Source organism: Drosophila busckii, chromosome 3L (assembly GCF_011750605.1).
Source record: "Drosophila busckii strain San Diego stock center, stock number 13000-0081.31 chromosome 3L, ASM1175060v1, whole genome shotgun sequence".
Classification (NCBI taxonomy): domain Eukaryota; kingdom Metazoa; phylum Arthropoda; class Insecta; order Diptera; family Drosophilidae; genus Drosophila; species Drosophila busckii.
The window spans coordinates 16,515,868-16,534,744 of NC_046606.1; the positions used below are offsets into that span (position 1 = coordinate 16,515,868).

An 18,877-nucleotide genomic window follows, 5' to 3' on the forward strand; every position below is an offset into this window, starting at 1 on the left:
ATTGCTGGAAAAGATACTGGATAGTAGTTGATAATTGGTTGTTTTCGTTTGTCGTTTTGTTCGTGCACGCGCAAGTTTCGCTTAAAATTATTGTTAAATAATTAATTAATGCTTAAAATGAGTGCAATAATTTCAAAATAGTCGACACCAACACCAGCAAACAGTTGGAAAGCAAAGCCGTTGGTGTAGGTGCGTTATAAATAAAACGCAAGTGTATGAGTAGCGTGCGAAAAAGTGGACGCCAAGAAAATGTGAAAGAAAGTGATTTTATGTTGATTTTCGTTGTATTTTGAATACGTTTATAAATTCTTTATGATCGAGTAACGAAAGGCGAAAGTGCATTTTTACATGTGTAACACTGCAAAAGGTGAATATATCGCGAGGGAAAATCATTTGCATTCTGCGACGACAAAAAAAATAACCAGCGAATGAGGCTGTCGAAGCGTAATTGTAAAAATTCCACTGTCTGCCAGTCGCAGTCGACGTCGCAGTAGTATCTATGTGCATACACTGTGCAAGTGTATATATGTGTGAGTGTGTGTGTCTGCATGTCTGACTGTGTGTGTACGTTTCTATATAAAGAAAACATGAAGTTTTCTAAGGAAAATGTGTGTGCGAAAATGTTTTAATTATGTGCCTGTGTATTATTTTGTGCAGCTAGATTACAAATAAACGTCTCTTGAAATTGTCGACCTGCTAACTTGATTTCCGATTTGGATTTGGACTTGAAAAGGAGAGCGAGGAGCTTGCAACACGACGTGTAATGGATGCAACATCAATAATAACACAAGTTTCCCGCGACGATGAACAACTAAACGTCTATCCCAGCGACAAAGGAGGTAAGCAAGAAGTCCGAGTTCACATTACATGACTCATCGACAGACTTAAATGGCGTCACAACAAAGACGAAGACATAAATCGACTTAAAGGACAAATTACCCCAAGCCTCCCCCTTTCGTTTTACCGTTGACCTTAGATATTTAATAGCGTTCTGTGTTTATTTTCTGCGCAGCTGTTTTTACATTCCCAGTGCAGTTCTCAAAGCGCGCCACCTGTAATCAAATGTGACGTCATGTCCTAGAAGCAAGCACAAGCATCTAACAATAGCAACGACAATTAAATTTGCACACTTTTACAGCAAAGATAAAAAAAATTCAGAAAATGAGAAAAAAAAGAGCAAAGAGCAAGAGCGAAACCGGTATTGATAGAGTTAACGTTAACTAGTTTTTTTTATTTTATTTTTTTGAAAACAAACAAACAAAGCAACAGAAATATAACAAAGCGTAGCTTACACTAAAAAGCTTGAATGAACAGCACAGCGTAAGAGAAAGAGAAAGAAACTCTGATAAGTTAAAACCCTGCATATGTCTGTATGTATATCTGTGGTTTTTATTGTTTTTGCTGTTGCTGCTGCAGTCGCGTTCAAAGTACGGGGTGGGGCATCGGGGTCCGATTGCGAACGCCTTAAAGTAACAACAAAATTTAATCTAATCTCTGCGGTCGCAAAAAAAACAACAGACGGCACTATACAGAAATCTATATGCATATGTATGTATATGTTTGTGCATTTAAAAGCAAGTTCAGAAAAAAAAAATCATTGCGCTTAGGTGTTAATTGAAAGCACTCGTAGCTTTGCTTAATAAGTTTGCTCGACTTTGAGCGCTGCTAATTTAAGACAAGCTCAAATACTTTTATATACTATATGGAGAACATTTCCGTATGTTGCTCTATCTGCAAGCTTAGGCCTTTTTTCTTTACTCTTTGACTTGTTGAGCTTTGCGACAAATACATAGATATATGAGACAATCAGCGACGTCATCGTCAAACATACAGACGCATATACAAATACAAATACAAACATTTAGCTGTCTGGCTGTATATGCATAAAAATGTGTGGGTGTCAAAAAAGAAAAAATTAAAAGCGTACAGCATTAGATAGCCGGCAACAGTTGAAATATGCTTTATTTTCATACAAATACAAATACATGTATATGCATGTGTGTATACCCTATGGCCTAAGTTTAAAGGGTAATTGAAGCTTTTTAACATGCAAACAGTTTTATATGTATTTTTTGATTGATTGACAAATGCGCCAACTAAACGACGCTCACACATGTGCATACTAGCTGATCTAGTAGAGACATAGATACATTTTTAGTACTGAGCATCTTTTAGTCGTATTGCTTGTCAAATTTTGTGATTTTTTTTTTTTTTTCAGAGTGGGTGCCGCCTAAGTGCTGCCCGTGTTTAAATATTTATATAGATATGTATTGTATGTACATAAATAAATATATGTATATATTTTGTTTTTATGGGCAAAACGCTCTAGTATCTCATTTCTTGCTTTAGCTTGTAGTATATGATTTTCAATTTCTCAAGGTCTTTAAAGCGAGCAGCTTTCTCGCTCTCAGTCTCGCAAATGCGCGTTTTGCCCTTTCCAAATAAATTATGAGTAGTATTTGTGCTAAAAAAAAAATATAAGTGTCTGCTGTTCAGAGTTCTAATTAATATAACTTAATTTATTTGGTGATTTTCGCTGACTACGTCATTACGTAGTAACCGGAGAGCATGTGACTCTGCATATTCCGCTTTGTGTTGCGCATTCGTAAACGTTTGCAGTACAAACAGACATCACACATGATCATTATAATTATATACAACAGACATATCATACATATAAATCAGGAAATGGACAACTTTTAAGTTTCGACACGAGCGTGCAGCTTGATAAGAAAATCTGAACTTAGGGCCTGCCACTTCCAGGATTTACTTAATTTGAATTTAAACTTTTTGATAAGCTGATAGTGAAAAATTAATCAAATTGAGCATTAGAATATATTATTATTACTACGGCTGTTTATTGTATAGTGTCTAGTCAGTAGACGCGTAATGCATATTTTTGAAAAATATGTATAATATAGAAACATTTGTATCTATATCTATGCCCGTGTATACATATGTATGGGGCATGTTAAAAATATGAGCGTGCCGCGTGCTGTGCAAACAATTTGGTGGTCGCCTCAATAGCAAAACATTTCCTATAAATACATATGTATGTATGTACGTATGTGTATACATTTGGCTAAGCATAACTACAATAATTTATTTATTTTAGTTTCTGTAGAAAATCAGTCGGAACATCAAGCGCATGAAAGCAAAGGTCAAAGTTTTGCTATAAATACCTCCCCCAAATCTAAAAACAAAAAGAATTGCATAGCTCTGGGTTGAGTTCATTGAACCCATAGTTCATCCCCAAAATGTGACATCTGTGTGGCAACATTTGCTCTGCACAAACAAAACATCTACATCCACCTGATCCATTCCATCCCCAATAGGTCTAAACTCTTTAGCAGGTGTCTGTCAAAGAATAAAGCGAACAACTTGTGTGCAAACATCACGTGCTAAATGGAGAACTTCGTTAAAGATATAATATTGTACAACAATGAAAAATAAATAAATTGACGCCAACGAAAAAGTGTTGAGTCTGAAATTTTTCAATAGCTGCGTAAATATGCTGAAGGTCGACCAGTTGCCCATTTAAGGCCGCCAAAAGATTCACAGTATGATATCATTTTTGTTATGAGAAGATAAGAGAACATTATAAGCGCGATTAGATAAGACAATAAGAAATGTTTGCCGTTTTAAAGTTTGGGCGTTGTTGTTATTATGAAAACATTCCTTCCTTTCTTCTTTGAATGTCAAAAATATATACATATGCATATGCATATATATATATATATATATGAAATGCTTGTCATTTTCATTGCCATTCCGCGTCGGCAAACTCACAAAAATGAACGAAAAACCAAACGAGAGCAAATGAAATGAGCATACAACTGAACTGAATATGTATTTCCCAATTGAGGCGTAAGGCTGTTTATCTGTCTGCTTTGCTGATTTGCAGTTTTGCATATATCTGCATAAAATTAATGCAATAATAATAACAATTTTTGTCTTGCGTGTTACATAAATCTATAATTTAATTGAAGCCAGCTGTTGTTGTATTTCTATTCGAATTATTTCAACTAAACAAGTTTCAAATCACAATTTGTGATTTCAAGTGCGTTTATTTATGGCCAACGGTTAAATCAGCTGCACTGCTAAGTAGTTGCATAATTAGTTAATATACTACTAGTATGTGACTATGTGGATGGAATTTCTCTGTGAACTAGTTCAATCATATGAGCAATTATTAAAAATGATTAATGACTTGTTGCAAATAGTTCAATAATGAGTTGGGGAACTGTAAAATGCTAAGAGCTGTCGTTGAATTGCAAGCAATTTATTTTCTTATAAATTAAAATTCTGAACATTCTGGCACAATTTACAATTCTAATATTGATAAATATTTAATTAGACCCTGCTACAATAGGTCATAAAGTTTTGGAAATGTAAAGAATTAACTTCAAGCAAAGGTTTCTAATGATAGGTTAAAGGTAAAGGATCAAAGGCAATGAATAAAAAGCAGCTTTCAATTTGTTTTAATAACAAGCTATTAAATTCAACATGACAAAAGTTCGCTTAAATGTCAGTGTTTATTTATCGATTCATATTCCCCAACACAATTTAATTTTCAATTCACTTTTCAAAAACGACGCTCAAATTTAATTAAATGGAAGCACTTACTAAAATGAACAATATATTTCGTGACTAACGTTTAAAATTTCGTGGTGACACCCACAGAAATCAAAAATGTTTATTTGTGTCAGGCGCTTTCCAAATTTGGTGTCTATTAAAAAACCCTGATAGACAAATTGTGCACAAATAATGAGCTATAAATATGGGTAGGCAGCAAAATATGAAGTAAAACAAAAAATAATTTAGAAAACACTTTAGAGACGCACACGCACCCAAATGAAAGTCAATAATTCACTTTAAAGTCGGCATGGCATAAAAATAGGACAAAAGCCTAGTTGACTGTAAGTGGAAGAGAAATGCACACAAAATCATCCCCCCAGATGAGGCGGTGAGCGGGATTCGCTTGCCTGCGCATTCATCAAAAACAGAACCCATAGACCTAAATATAGATATAGCAGCAAAAGTAGAAGAGCCAGCCAGCCAGCCTGACTGCCTCCCTGCCTATCAACAACGGCAAAGTGTTGCGGCTGGCTGTTCAATAAGTAGGCGACAAATTGATAACACCTCTCATGCTCTTCTCTTTGGCTTTCGCGCTTGGCTCTGCTTGTCGCCGCTTGTCTCCGCTTGGCTTTTATGCTAAAAAGCTTGTGTCAAGTGGTGAGGGGGAGAGCTGGCTGGCAGGCTGGCTGGCCCCTCCGTTGGCTGGCGAAGCGTTTTACCTTTCAACTGCCTAATAAACATGTGTATTTATGTCTGTGTGTGTCTCGATGCTTTTATCACGTTCTCAACTGCTTGTTGCTGTGACTGCGACTATGACTCTTGTTCCTATTCTTGTTATTATTGTTGTTGTTGGAAGGGCTTTCATTATGCTATGTCTACAACGCTCATAGAATATTCAAGTACAGTTACACTTGACAATGTCGAGCCACGAGCCGGCAACGAGAGCAGACCAGAGTGTGTGTGTGTGTGTGTGCTCCAAAGGCTCTTGGGGTTCTATGCTAAGCTTGGCATGCTTGTGTTTAGCTAGCGGTTCATTGAACCGACTAACGTCTAGCTTAGCCGCTCTTTTTCTCTTTCGCTGCTGTCGGACTGAGCTCAGCAGCATTAGCCACATGCAGCAATGCACTTTGTATTGCTTTTTACCGTTCTGCTTTCCAAGTGGCTTGTGTCCATTATGTAGCAAAAACAACTAACAGCAACAAGAAGTGGAGTTGGGCCTCGCCTCCTTTTTGGCGCCGCACCTGAGGCGCGACCACACAGCTTAAAGGTCAAGCGACGACCTTCTAACTTGCAGCAAGGTGTGCGTGTTGCACACTCTCTCCCTTGCTCTTGTTCTTACTTCCTTTGTCTATCTCTTTGTGCAATTATAGCATTTCCTATCGATTAAACGCATATTATATTTACATGTATGTGTATGTGTGTGTGTATGCTAATTTTATTGGCAACCCCTCTAAGCCAAGCTATCTTTAGCGTCGCTGTTGGTTTTTCCTTTTATTTCGATTCGTTTGATTTCTATTTTAAGACATTTTCACACACAACAGTTGGTAGAGCAAGTGTTTGAAAAAGTGTTTGCGTAAAACATAAGAACTGAAATAATTTTGCTATGTTTATAAATTTGTTTACTTATAAATATCGATATTGCTGCACATATGTCTAAAATATAAATTTGAAAGCCTGCTGCCTAATTAATAAAAACAAATTAATTTGCAATCGTCAAAAGTTTCCTGCATTCAAAATAAAAATGATTCACAGCAAAGGCTTTTTTATATTGATTTTAATATTGACAATCACAATGGACAATTCGTATTTTGTCGTAATTAATTGACATAAATTTATACATACAGACAATTTATATCACACTGACTTCATATAGTACGTTATGGCAATTTTTATTATATTTGGTATATGAATTTCATTTTGTTTTGCAGAAGATGTTGAACGCTTAAAGCCACAAAAGCGTGGAATACTACAATCTTTGCTCTGTTGCTGGCGACGAAATCGAACGAAAACAAATCAAAATGGCACACAGATCGATGGTTCAACCACACCGCCACCCCTACCGGACCAACAAAGGTACCTACTACCTCAGGTTAGGCACTCCGATATGCATAGAAAGTGCATGGTCATCGATTTGGACGAAACTCTAGTGCACAGTAGCTTTAAGGTGAGTTGTCGCAATCAATTTACTTTCCATTATTATTATTAATTTATTATTCAATATAGCCAATACCTAATGCCGATTTCATAGTACCAGTGGAAATCGATGGCACCATACATCAGGTCTTTGTGCTTAAGCGACCGCATGTGGATGAGTTTCTGCAGAAGATGGGTGAACTGTACGAGTGCGTTTTGTTTACAGCCTCACTAGCCAAATATGCAGATCCTGTTGCTGATCTGCTAGACAAGTAAGTGTCACCTTGTAAAACAAGGTTAACCAGTGTGGGGGGCTTTAGTGGGTTAATTCACAAATATAGTGATTGTGGTTTAAGTGCATAAACCACAATGTCATGTTCATGCAACTTGATTTATGATTCGCATCAATTGATAAAGATACAGGTATTTTATATAGATTTCATTTATTTTTTCAGGTGGAATGTGTTTCGTGCAAGACTGTTTAGGGAATCATGCGTTTATTACAGGGGTAATTACATTAAGGATCTAAATCGTCTGGGACGTGATTTGCAAAAAATTGTCATTGTTGATAATTCACCGGCCAGTTATATATTTCATCCAGACAATGCAGTAAGTTGCTGGCAGAGAAAAACTTTACGTGCTCAAAGTTATTAATCTATTTCATTTGCTTTTAGGTTCCTGTCAAGTCCTGGTTCGATGATGTCACCGACTGTGAACTACGTGAACTAATACCGCTCTTCGAGAAGTTGAGCAAAGTCGATTCCGTCTATTCGGTGCTCTGCAATTCAAACCAGCCGCTGAACAATCAAACGAACCAACAGCAGCACACGCAAGAGCTGCAGCAGGCGCCACAACAGCAACAACAGCAGCAGCAGCAACAACAACAACAGACCATCTCTGCCACAACAGTTATTACACAGGCGACCACATTGTCTGCACCGACCATGCTGACTACAGTGCATCAACAGCAACAGCAGCAGCTACAGTCGCCCAATCCGCCCAGCCCACAAAGCGAGCTGCTGCAGAAAACGTAACATCAGTGGGAACTAATGTTTATAAATATATGATAAAGCTTATACATATTATGAGACCAAGCAAGCAAGCAAGCAAAGCAAAGCAACCCAAGCATCATAAGCATCATAATCCTGCGCTGCTTACAGCCACGCCCACACACTACCACACACATGCATATGCATATGTATATGTACACACACACACACGCTCTACACTCATTGAATATCAAGCGTCCACCCCTTAACGCATTGCTATGCATAAATCTTTAGACTAAGCTCAAGTTTTCTATATTTTTAAAACTATTTACAAGGCACATTTGTTATTTATTTTTTTATTTGGCTCTTTGCTTTGTAATTTGGTTTAACATGTGTGTGCGTGTATATACTTTTATATTTGTATACATACATATACATACATCTATAATAATAATTTAATTTTTTTTATAACAAAAGCAAAGAAAGTCCCTGCGTAATGTACCCTTTGTACTGGGTACTTTGTCCCCCTTCTAAGCTAATAAAAAACTATACATATAACTATGTATAACTAATAATCATTTGAACTTTTATATACACTATATACATTACTTAAGCGCCCATATTTAACATACAAATTCTATATACACATATAATAAAAAAAAAAAAGGGAAGCTACAATGTTTAATGCAGCCAACAAAATGGAAATGGAAAACGCAAAAAATAAAAATGAATAACTATACATATGATCAGAGAGATAAAATCAAATTGAAAATAGCATATATTTATATATATTTTTATTAAAAAATAAAAAATTATAAAAAAAAATACAAAAAATCACACTTAAATGATAAAGATAAGAAATCAACGTGTACTACTAAAATTTATATATACATATATATAAAAATATATATGTATAGATTAAACAGATGTATACACAGTTTGCTTAAGCTAAGGCATGTATAAAATAATAATTCGTAAATTTATTATACGTTTATGCGGGTATTCCTATACGTGGTTATCGCTAAGAAACTTTCAAATTTTCTATGTATTGCTCTTGATGTATCGCTACACGCATAAGAAACTTGGCATAAACGTTCTTTATCTGCTATCAGTCTAAAGTCTACAAACTGCGTGCATATGTTGTAAAAGATCGTGCAAATTCAAATCTATAATATTTTGAAAGCACAAACAAAATGGTTTCTCACAGCACAAAACACACATATCCCTGTGAAAATATGACAAACAGCATACAGTTGTAAGAAATATAACAAAATTTCAATACACAAATTGACAAAATTAGCTCATGATATTTTACAACTTATGAACGCAGTCTGAGGCGATTTTACCAATATAAATATTTTAATTTAAAAAATTATGTTTTATCAAGTGCGCTTATGAAACGCATTGCAATATTTATATAACCTATTAAACTCTTTTACGGAACCTTTAATATAATTTTACGTGCAGACTTGTTTTGTGTTTTTATGTGCTGGCAGTTATGTATAAAACAAAGAAACGAATTACAAAGATTTTACTCCGACCAAGTAAATATAATAATGTATAATTCTAAAGGCATGCTTTTACCTTCGTATATAAATGAATATAGTTGAAAATAATTGAGCTCAAGCTGGCTATGCCACAACCCACCTAATATATATTTATATATACCGTTGTAAACAACAACATAAACAACAATAAAAGACGCTAACGAATGCTACCCCACACTATGAACACCGAACCAGTGCCGGCACGGCTAAACTAATTCTCTAACTCTTCGCTGTATCTACTTATTCTCTACTAGTGCTTTTTTTTAAATACAAAATCAAATGTCTAGCGCCTAAGCCTTTTTAATTCTAAAACTGATATAAAATTTCGGCCGTTGCAAACGCGCATTATTCTCATATATTTGTTTTGCATTGCAAGCAAAATTAATTGTAATTGAATTAATATTAATTTGATACAAATTGTATATCATTTACACTGCTGCTAAATCACAAGCGAAATTAAAGTATAAAATGCGCTAATTGTAACGTATTTTAATAAAGCATATGTATATTTAATTGTTTTACTTTTAATAATAACAAATAATGGAATACCAAGCAAGCAAACACTTAATTTATCATCAAAATCAAAAACAATTTTATTTTTAAATCAAGCCTATAAATGTAATGCATAAATGTCGAAAAACAAAAAAATTCAATCTACAAAAATCTTATGTCAAAAAAGCAAAAACGAAACTAAAAAAAAAAAACAAATAAACAAAATAAAAACACACAAATTAAAACCCAAATTTTTGATTTCTTATTTTTTTGTGGGAGAGGAAATAATATACATGGTGTTTCACATATTCGAATACGGAATAAAGTACTATTTATTATTAAATTTTTTAACGCACACTGTTACATACACATCGCATTTCATATCCTACAAACTATTTAATACACATGATCGTATTATGTCTTGAACTTAGGCGCTAAACTAAAGATGTAGGCAATGGTTTTTTTTATGTTTGTAATTTATTATTATTTTTGAGGGCGGGAGCCAAGAACACTTAGATATTATGGTTTGTCATTGTATTTGTAGTCTCTTAAAAGCGTTTTTTATGCTGTCTTATACCGATGCAAGCAAATGAATAGTATATAAAAGTTATTAACAAAGCGCAGTGTGAAAATACAAGCTTTTGTATAATCTCAAATACAAAATACATCGAAAAGTGTTTTGTGTTCAGTGTTGTTAGTTTAAATACGTACATAGCTATTTAGTTTATTTAGTTGAAAGTGTTCATACATACATACATCGATTTTCATATTAAATTTAAATGCAATTAAGTAACGTGTTACAATTAGAAACGCATCGCTTTAGCTAACTGCTTGGTGTTTAAGAAATTCCTTCATTGATCTTGATTCGTTAGGTGTGCATAATTTCATAACTATCATTATACATAAGCATACACATATACGTATATTCATTTATTGAATACAACATTTTACCTAAATGATTGCTGACTAGACTAGTGCACATTGAATCGGTTTGCGTTTAGAATCATATTTGTTATAAAGTATGCAAGTATTTCAATTGTAGTATATAATTATTGAATATTATAATTACATTTTCGTTTACTTATTTGAGAGTTCAAGGTGTTTTGTTTTTTTTTTTGTTTGTTTTTTGGTGTTTTGTTCTTTTGGTTTAATATAAAGCTGCTTATGCTTCGCGGCTTGCATCGTTAATCTCATTAATATATGTATATATAATTGCGGATTGCAAATCCAAGCCACATTTAGAGGTTAACTGCAACTATTATTATTGTATAAATTTGATTTTAGAATAGATAATTTTAAATACAATATTAAAGTTCGAGTTGCATATCATTTACTGTGCGCTTTATATTTTGTTAATCGTGTGTTAGAAATATAATTTTGAATATTGCACGTCTTTTGAATAACGCATTTTGTTGATTTTGATTATGTTGATTTTCTAAACTTGTTAAACATTTTGCTTTTTTGGTTTATGAAATACTTAGAGCGAAATAATGTTTTGTTTTCTTTTTATAATTTCACACTTATTGAAAGAAATATGCTGGGAAATATACAAAGTTTTCGTAATTACAGTTAAGTTAGAGCTTAATTAGCTCAATTTGATCGATCCGATATCGGTCAGCAATGACGCTTCTGTCTTTTGTTTGTCTGTTTGATACAATTTAAATCGTGTTTCTGCAGCAGCGCGCACCAATTACAAATCACTAGAAAATAATAATACGTAGCTAATTGGTTGGGATGGGGGATTGGGAGGTGGTAAGTAAAGCGTTGTTTTGCTAGGCTAGCACATGAAACGTTAGACATGCGCTATGGGCATTTGAAGCGTCTTCGCATCCCGATAGGACTTGTCCTACACATACTGATGATCCCCTGCCAAAGCATCGGCGTCATCACCGCGCAATAGCGGCTCCTTCTCAATGGTCTGATGCACTTGAGAGTCATAGTCATAATAGTTCATCCAATCAACGCGACGAGGTTGCACCAGTCCAAAGCAGCTGCACTCCAGGAAGTCAACCAGATTAAGCAGAGGTCCGCGCGTAAATGGACTGTGTCCACCCTTGGCCTGAAAATGGCGATAACGGCCACGGTTCATGCGTTCGTTGGTGGTCATGCCGAGGCATACAACCTGATATGTCTGGCATATAGTCAACAATATAACCCAGGACATATGCAGTAGAGAATTGCCCATTACCCAGCCGACCCAGGCATTGCAGTTGCCAATTGCCTGCATGGCGCTGAGAAAATCTAAAAGTGACATATGGAATTATCGATAAGTTGCGCTCCATAGTTTGACAACTGTAAAAAAAACCTCACCATCTAAATGTACATTACACTCGTTCACATAGTACTTGGCACCGCCGTAAAGCATCCAGCCGCACATGACCAGCAACATCCAGAGGAAACCCATAAAGTAAGTGTGATTATTAAGACCAATGCAATTGCCCACCCAAGGGCAATGATGATCGAAGCGAGCCACACAGCGGTCACACACAGAGCAGTGCTTAGAACGTACAGGCCGCCGCACCAAGCAGCCAGAGCAAAAGGACGCGGGCTCAAAGCCAATGCCACCGCGCTCTGACAGTTCAATAATAGTCTGTGAATTACAAATAATTTAGCTTTTCATTATGAAGTAAGTTTTGCTTGTAGTTACCTTAAATCGTTGTTCTCTGGTGGGTCTAATAATACCGGGATCTCCTTTCCAGGACTTGATGAAGCACACCCACAATAATATCGAGGAGATAAGGAAGCACACGGTGGTTGTGAAGGACACGGCATCATCAATATACAGTAGCCAAGTGATATAGAACCAGGCCTTAGTGGCAAGATACACAGAAAGTGGCAGCAACGCCATTAGATGCTCATCGAACAGCGTTTTGCCAATAGTATGGAATATGGCGTAGAGGCAGCCCAGGAGGAAAAACTTTATAATATACAGTGTGTTAATGGTGAAAACAATGCCAGCCAAGTAGAAAGCAGTAAAGGGACAGGCAACCATTGACCACCAGCGCAAGCGTTTGTCGTGTCGCAGCTTGGAGACAAGTGATCGTCGTTGCTGTGAAGTTAGCGCTGCATCTCTGACTCTATCCATCACCTTGGCCCCAATCCAAATGGCACCAGTTTGAGCCTCCATCATGCTTAGCGGCGTTTCAGCGCGTAAATTGGGCACATCTAACGAAGCCTTCGATTTAAGGACCAGCGTTGATATGGCAGTGGAATTACGCGCCAATATGGCCCAATGCAGCGCTGTATTGCCATGCGTATAATCCACCATAGCTGGATTGGCGCCCAACGTGAGCAACAATCTCACAGGATCCAGCGCACACACCTGCAAATTGTTACACATGTTCAGCATGGAATTAGCTTATCAATTGCTATTGCTTACCTTCCAGGCGGCCCACATGAGCGCTGTCATACCGCCACGATCTTGTAAGTCCGGATCGACACCCTTGGCTATAAAGTAGGCCACCAGCGCTGTGTGCGCAAACTGCGCAGCTATGTGTATGCAGGAGCAGCCTTCTGCGTCCCTTATGCGTGGATCTGCACCTGCTGCCATTAGCAGCACTACGGCGCCCAAGTGCCCCTGTCTGGTGGCCCAATGTAGTGGCGTGGCATTTAGTTCGCCGCCCACAGCGTCCACTGTAGCATTCTTTTCCAGGAAATAGCGTATGATGTCGCGCCGATTGTTGATGGCCGCCCAGTGTAGCAGTGTGACTGTTTCGCTGTCTGGCTGATTTACATCCCAGCCGGACTCGACCAGTTCACGCACACGTGCTATCGCACCATACTGTGTGGCCTTAACGATATCGAAGCCACTATAGTCGGGCTCCACGGGCGCTGTGGGTGGCTGTTGAGCTATTAGTGCTGCCTGCCTGTCATTATCTGTTTGATTCCCTGCACCGGGTACACATGAGCCTGTCGTGGCTGCATTGCAAGCGCTTTGGTACATATTTTTTTTAACTTATATTAACTATGTGCTTGTGATTCACTTAACATCCCCCCACACCACACACACAAACACACACTTTCACACCCCCACCAGGTAATGATTGTGATTGGCGTTAAGCTAATATTTAGAGGGACAGCATTCTGCTGTGTATTATTTCCCAGCAGCAGGTCTCCAAGCGTGTACTAAGAAACAAGCATAGGCGCAAATTCAAGCACTTTGACTTATTTACACAATTTGTGGTTTTTAATGCGTTTTACATACGAAAATATCTGCTGCTTTGCAGTGTGGCCGTTTTCGATACGCTTTGATATGAATATCGAAAGCTTACGATTTCACTATCGAATATAACTGCAAAATCGTCGATTTTTCAACTGTTGAGGTTTTGTTGAAGCCATATCGATGTTACCGATTCATGGGCAGTAATTTTACAATTATGAAAATATTTGAAAAGTATATTTATTATTTAACCATGTTCTTGGACTGCTAGATTGTGTAATTTTTTGTATTTAGATATTAAGTAAATTTTAAACAACGTAAACCATCGAATACAAACTACGATAGCAATCTACAATCATAAACATTATCGATTTTGGATCGATGTTTTGCAGCTATATTTCCCGCGTTGAATCCGCGTTCTTTGTTAAGTTTTTTTTGTTTGTAATTTAATTATTGATATAATTGTTAAACAAGCATGGAAAAACGTAAATTTAATGGCAACGGCACGGCAAATGGTAATGGTAAACGGCCAAGGTTAGTTCTTTAATATATAATATGAAATTGAAAGTTATGTTAAAAGCTTTTCAGGCACTACGATGACGATGATGAAGCGCCTGGTGGATTTGAAGCAGAGCTTGCCGCGTTTGAGCCGAATGATGAGCTGGATCAGTCACAGATGTTGGGTGAGGGACCCGAGAATCAACAGACCAGCGAGCGTTGGTCACGCAGACCGGCACCTGCTCTAAATCCAACAGAGGATAGATTGATATTTCAGCAAATCGATGTAGAAAACTATCTGGGACAGCCACTACCCGGCATGCCAGGTGCACAATTGGGTCCTGTGCCTGTGGTACGCATGTTTGGTGTCACCATGGAAGGCAATTCAGTGTGCTGTCATGTGCATGGCTATTGTCCCTATTTCTACATAGCCGCGCCTCATAATTTTGAACAGAGTCATTGCGCTGAACTACATGAGGCGTTGGACAAAAAGGTGATTGCCGATATTCGCAACAATAAGGATAATGTACAGGAAGCTGTCCTGGCAGTGGAGCTGGTGCAACGCCTAAATATACATGGCTATCAAGGAGATGCCAAACAGTCTTATATAAAGATAACAGTGACGCTGCCGCGTTTCGTTGCCGCCGCATCACGCCTTTTGAAGAAAGAAGTCATAATGGGCGCATTTGATTTCCAGGATTGTCGTGCCTTTGAGAATAATATAGATTTTGACATACGGTTCATGGTTGATACCAGTGTGGTGGGCTGCAATTGGATTGAGCTTCCGCCCGGAGTTTGGCGACTGCGTGGACGCAACTCCAAGCCGTCTCCCGAATCGCGTTGCCAGTTGGAAGTAGATGTGGCCTATGATCAGTTCATATCACATGAGCCTGAAGGAGAGTGGTCCAAGGTAGCTCCGTTGCGTATACTCAGTTTTGATATTGAGTGCGCCGGAAGACGCGGAATATTTCCGGAAGCTAAAATGGATCCAATAATACAAATTGCGAATATGGTTATACGCCAAGGCGAAACGGAGCCTTTTATTAGAAATGTGTTTACTTTGCAACAATGTGCACCCATTATAGGAAGCCAGGTGCTGTGTTTCGATAAAGAGACACAGCTGCTAGACAAGTGGGCGGCATTTGTACGCGAGGTAGATCCTGATATACTCACCGGCTACAACATCAATAACTTTGATATACCCTATTTGCTCAATCGTGCTGCTCATTTGAAAGTGAAGAACTTTGAGTACCTGGGTCGCATAAAAAACATACGCTCCGTTATTAAGGAGCAGGTGTTGCAATCGAAACAAATGGGTAGACGGGAGAATCAGTATGTCAACTTTGAAGGACGTGTGCCTTTTGATCTGCTCTTTGTGCTGCTACGAGATTATAAGCTGCGCTCTTATACGCTCAATGCGGTCAGTTATCACTTTCTGCAGGAGCAAAAGGAGGATGTGCATCACAGCATCATTACCGATCTGCAAAATGGTGATGAGCAGACGCGTCGCCGCCTAGCCATGTACTGTCTAAAAGATGCTTACTTGCCTCTGCGTCTGCTAGGAAAGCTCATGGCCATTGTAAACTATATGGAAATGTCTCGTGTCACAGGCGTACCACTAGAGTCGCTGCTTACTCGTGGCCAGCAGATCAAGGTACTGAGTCAGCTGCTGCGCAAAGCCAAAACCAAAGGCTTCATCATGCCATCCTATACCTCAAGTGGCTCTGATGAGCAATATGAAGGTGCGACTGTCATTGAGCCTAAGCGTGGTTACTATGCAGATCCCATAAGCACGCTGGATTTCGCTTCGCTGTATCCGAGTATCATGATGGCGCATAATCTGTGCTACACAACGCTGTTGCTGCCTGGCATGAAGGACAAGTTGGGCTTGACAGATGACCAAGTGGAGCGCACACCTGCTAACAACAGCTTTGTTAAAGTTGACCAGCGACGCGGATTGTTGCCCGAGATCCTGGAATCGCTGCTGGCAGCTCGTAAGCGTGCGAAGAATGATTTGAAAGTGGAGAAGGATCCGTTCAAGCGTCAAGTATTGGACGGCAGACAGCTGGCCTTAAAGATCTCCGCGAATTCAGTGTATGGCTTTACGGGTGCCCAGGTGGGCAAGTTGCCCTGCTTAGAGATCTCTGGCAGCGTCACGGCCTATGGACGTACCATGATTGAGATGACTAAGAATGAAGTGGAAACTCATTACACACGCGCTAATGGCTATGAGAATGATGCCGTAGTCATATATGGTGATACTGATTCGGTGATGGTTAATTTTGGCGTCAAGACCCTTGAACGCAGCATGGAGCTGGGCAGAGAAGCGGCAGAGTTGGTCAGTGCCAAGTTTGTGCGTCCCATTAAGCTAGAATTCGAGAAAGTGTACTATCCGTATCTTCTAATCAACAAGAAGCGCTATGCCGGCTTGTACTTCACCAAGACAGATACCTACGACAAAATGGACTGCAAGGGCATTGAAACTGTGCGTCGTGACAACTCGCCATTGGTGGCTAATCTCATGAATACATGCCTGCAAAAGCTGCTCATTGAACGCAACCCGGAAGGTGCGGTGGACTACGCCAAGCAGGTCATAGCTGATTTGCTCTGCAATCGTATAGACATCTCTCAATTGGTTATCACCAAAGAGCTTGCCAAGACAGACTACGCGGCTAAGCAGGCGCACGTGGAGCTGGCGGCTAAGATGAAGAAACGCGATGCTGGCACTGCGCCCAAGCTCGGCGATCGTGTGCCTTACGTTATATGCGCAGCAGCCAAAAATACCCCGGCCTATCAAAAGGCTGAGGATCCACTGTACGTGCTGGAGAACAGCGTTCCAATTGATGCAAACTATTATTTGGAGCAGCAGCTATCAAAGCCATTGTTGCGCATCTTCGAGCCCATACTGGGTGATAAGGCAGAGTCTGTGCTGCTGAAGGGTGAGCATACTCGCACGCGAACAGTGGTAACTTCTAAGGTGGGCGGACTGGCAGGTTTTATGACTAAAAAGGCCTCTTGCCTGGGCTGCAAGTCGCTCATGCCCAAGGGATATGAGCAGGCTTGTCTCTGTCCGCACTGCGAACCCAAGATGAGTGAGCTTTATCAAAAAGAAGTGGCCGCCAAGCGTGGCCTGGAAGAAACCTTTTCACGCCTCTGGACCGAGTGTCAGCGTTGTCAGGGCTCTCTGCATGAGGAAGTCATCTGCTCTAATCGGGATTGTCCCATTTTCTACATGCGTCAGAAAGTGCGCATGGAGCTGGATGCACAGGATCAGCGCGTGCGTCGTTTTGGACTACCCGATTGGTAGCAGTCCTATATTATACAAACATGATTGTTACATTATAAACCTATAATTTAATAATTATATTACTAGCAGTTATTACAAAGTTGTGTGTGTGTGTGTTTTTCGCGTGTGTGTGTTTTGGGTTTTTGCGCAAGCGTTAAAGAACTTCCGACATCCTCGAGGTGACAACACTTTGGACAATTTTACAAGGGGACAGGCTAAACGTGGGGGACAGGACTATTTGCGGCTTTGTAGCGTATTGGATAACCAGTCCATTGCCTGGTCTAGACCCTCACCCTTGGTGGCCGACGTTTTGAATATTTGAAATGTGCGATTTTTAAGATTTTCCAAACCTAATGCATGATGTACCTCGGCTACCGTCATACAGCCGTCCATGTCCTGTTTATTGGCAAGCACTACAAGTATCGCGCCAGCTAGCTCCTCCTCGCGCAGCATATATAGCAGTTCATCCTTGGAAATACCAATTCGATCTCTATCTGCTGAGTCCACCACATAAATGATGGCGTCTGTATTGCTATAATAACAGCGCCAATATGGCCTAGATAAGCAAAAGGGGAATTAGTTTTCACCATATATTTAATTATGTAAAGAGCTCACCTAATACTTGTCTGTCCGCCCAAGTCCCAAACCTGGAACTTGAGGTTTTTGTATGTGACCTGCTCCACGTTGAAGCCAATCGTGGGTATCGTTGTGACTACCTCACCCACCTGCAGCCTGTAGAGTATGGTTGTCTTGCCGGCGCCATCCAAGCCCAATATTAAAATGCGCATCTCCCTGGAGCCAAGCAATCCACGGAAATAGCTAAGCACCCCACCTATAAAAAATATTACATACATATTTATTTAAGGGTGAGAGGTGAGTATTTTATGACAGACTGCGGCGACGAGTCCGAGACACCGACAAAAACACTAACATATCGGTGTATTTTTAATTAAAAGAATTCTTGCGTTTACCTACCCATGTTCAAAGCTCGAGTTTAGCGTGCACAGTGCCTCTAAATGCTTAACTATTAATTATAACTAACTTATTTTAGTTATTTTTTCTACTTTATCGTTCGCTGGTCTTGTTTTCACAGTAAATGACAAAATGTTGCCATTCACCGCGCACGTAAACATGACGTGTCATAGCATACGTTCAGCACAAATTTCAAAATATTTTTAACATGTATATTTTTAAA

The 18,877-nt window shown here is 38.9% G+C and overlaps 4 protein-coding genes across 6 annotated transcripts; 2 read left to right on the forward strand and 2 right to left on the reverse strand.

Annotated features, from left to right (window-relative positions):
• Window positions 1-50: 50 nt before the first annotated feature.
• Window positions 51-7,810, forward strand: LOC108599951 (carboxy-terminal domain RNA polymerase II polypeptide A small phosphatase 1). Of its 3 annotated transcripts, none has more exons than XM_017987201.1 (6): window positions 51-367; window positions 662-839; window positions 6,507-6,742; window positions 6,802-6,983; window positions 7,167-7,320; window positions 7,386-7,745. In XM_017987201.1, exons 2-6 carry the CDS (start codon window positions 764-766, stop codon window positions 7,743-7,745), a joined length of 1,008 nt encoding a protein of 335 aa, XP_017842690.1. In that variant the 5' UTR covers window positions 51-367; window positions 662-763. The 3 variants fall into 3 exon arrangements, with proteins under 3 accessions (XP_017842690.1, XP_017842691.1, XP_017842688.1); XM_017987202.1 differs by having other exon boundaries at window positions 52-367; window positions 658-839; window positions 7,386-7,810; XM_017987199.1 differs by lacking the exon at window positions 51-367 and adding an exon at window positions 433-530 and having other exon boundaries at window positions 658-839.
• Window positions 7,811-10,039: 2,229 nt separating this feature from the next.
• On the reverse strand, window positions 10,040-14,080 carry LOC108601001 (palmitoyltransferase Hip14). Its single transcript, XM_017988866.2, has 4 exons — window positions 13,119-14,080; window positions 12,387-13,061; window positions 12,050-12,329; window positions 10,040-11,980 (listed from the first exon to the last, which is right to left on the reverse strand). Exons 1-4 carry the CDS (start codon window positions 13,680-13,682, stop codon window positions 11,586-11,588), a joined length of 1,914 nt encoding a protein of 637 aa, XP_017844355.2. The 5' UTR covers window positions 13,683-14,080; the 3' UTR covers window positions 10,040-11,585.
• A 228-nt stretch (window positions 14,081-14,308) lies between these two features.
• On the forward strand, window positions 14,309-17,755 carry LOC108599503 (DNA polymerase delta catalytic subunit). The gene is made up of 2 exons (XM_017986369.2): window positions 14,309-14,432; window positions 14,487-17,755. Exons 1-2 carry the CDS (start codon window positions 14,374-14,376, stop codon window positions 17,701-17,703), a joined length of 3,276 nt encoding a protein of 1,091 aa, XP_017841858.2. The 5' UTR covers window positions 14,309-14,373; the 3' UTR covers window positions 17,704-17,755.
• Window positions 17,756-17,770: 15 nt separating this feature from the next.
• LOC108599513 (ADP-ribosylation factor-like protein 1) lies at window positions 17,771-18,786 on the reverse strand. The gene is made up of 3 exons (XM_017986382.2): window positions 18,658-18,786; window positions 18,298-18,514; window positions 17,771-18,238 (listed from the first exon to the last, which is right to left on the reverse strand). Exons 1-3 carry the CDS (start codon window positions 18,659-18,661, stop codon window positions 17,917-17,919), a joined length of 543 nt encoding a protein of 180 aa, XP_017841871.1. The 5' UTR covers window positions 18,662-18,786; the 3' UTR covers window positions 17,771-17,916.
• Window positions 18,787-18,877: the final 91 nt, after the last annotated feature.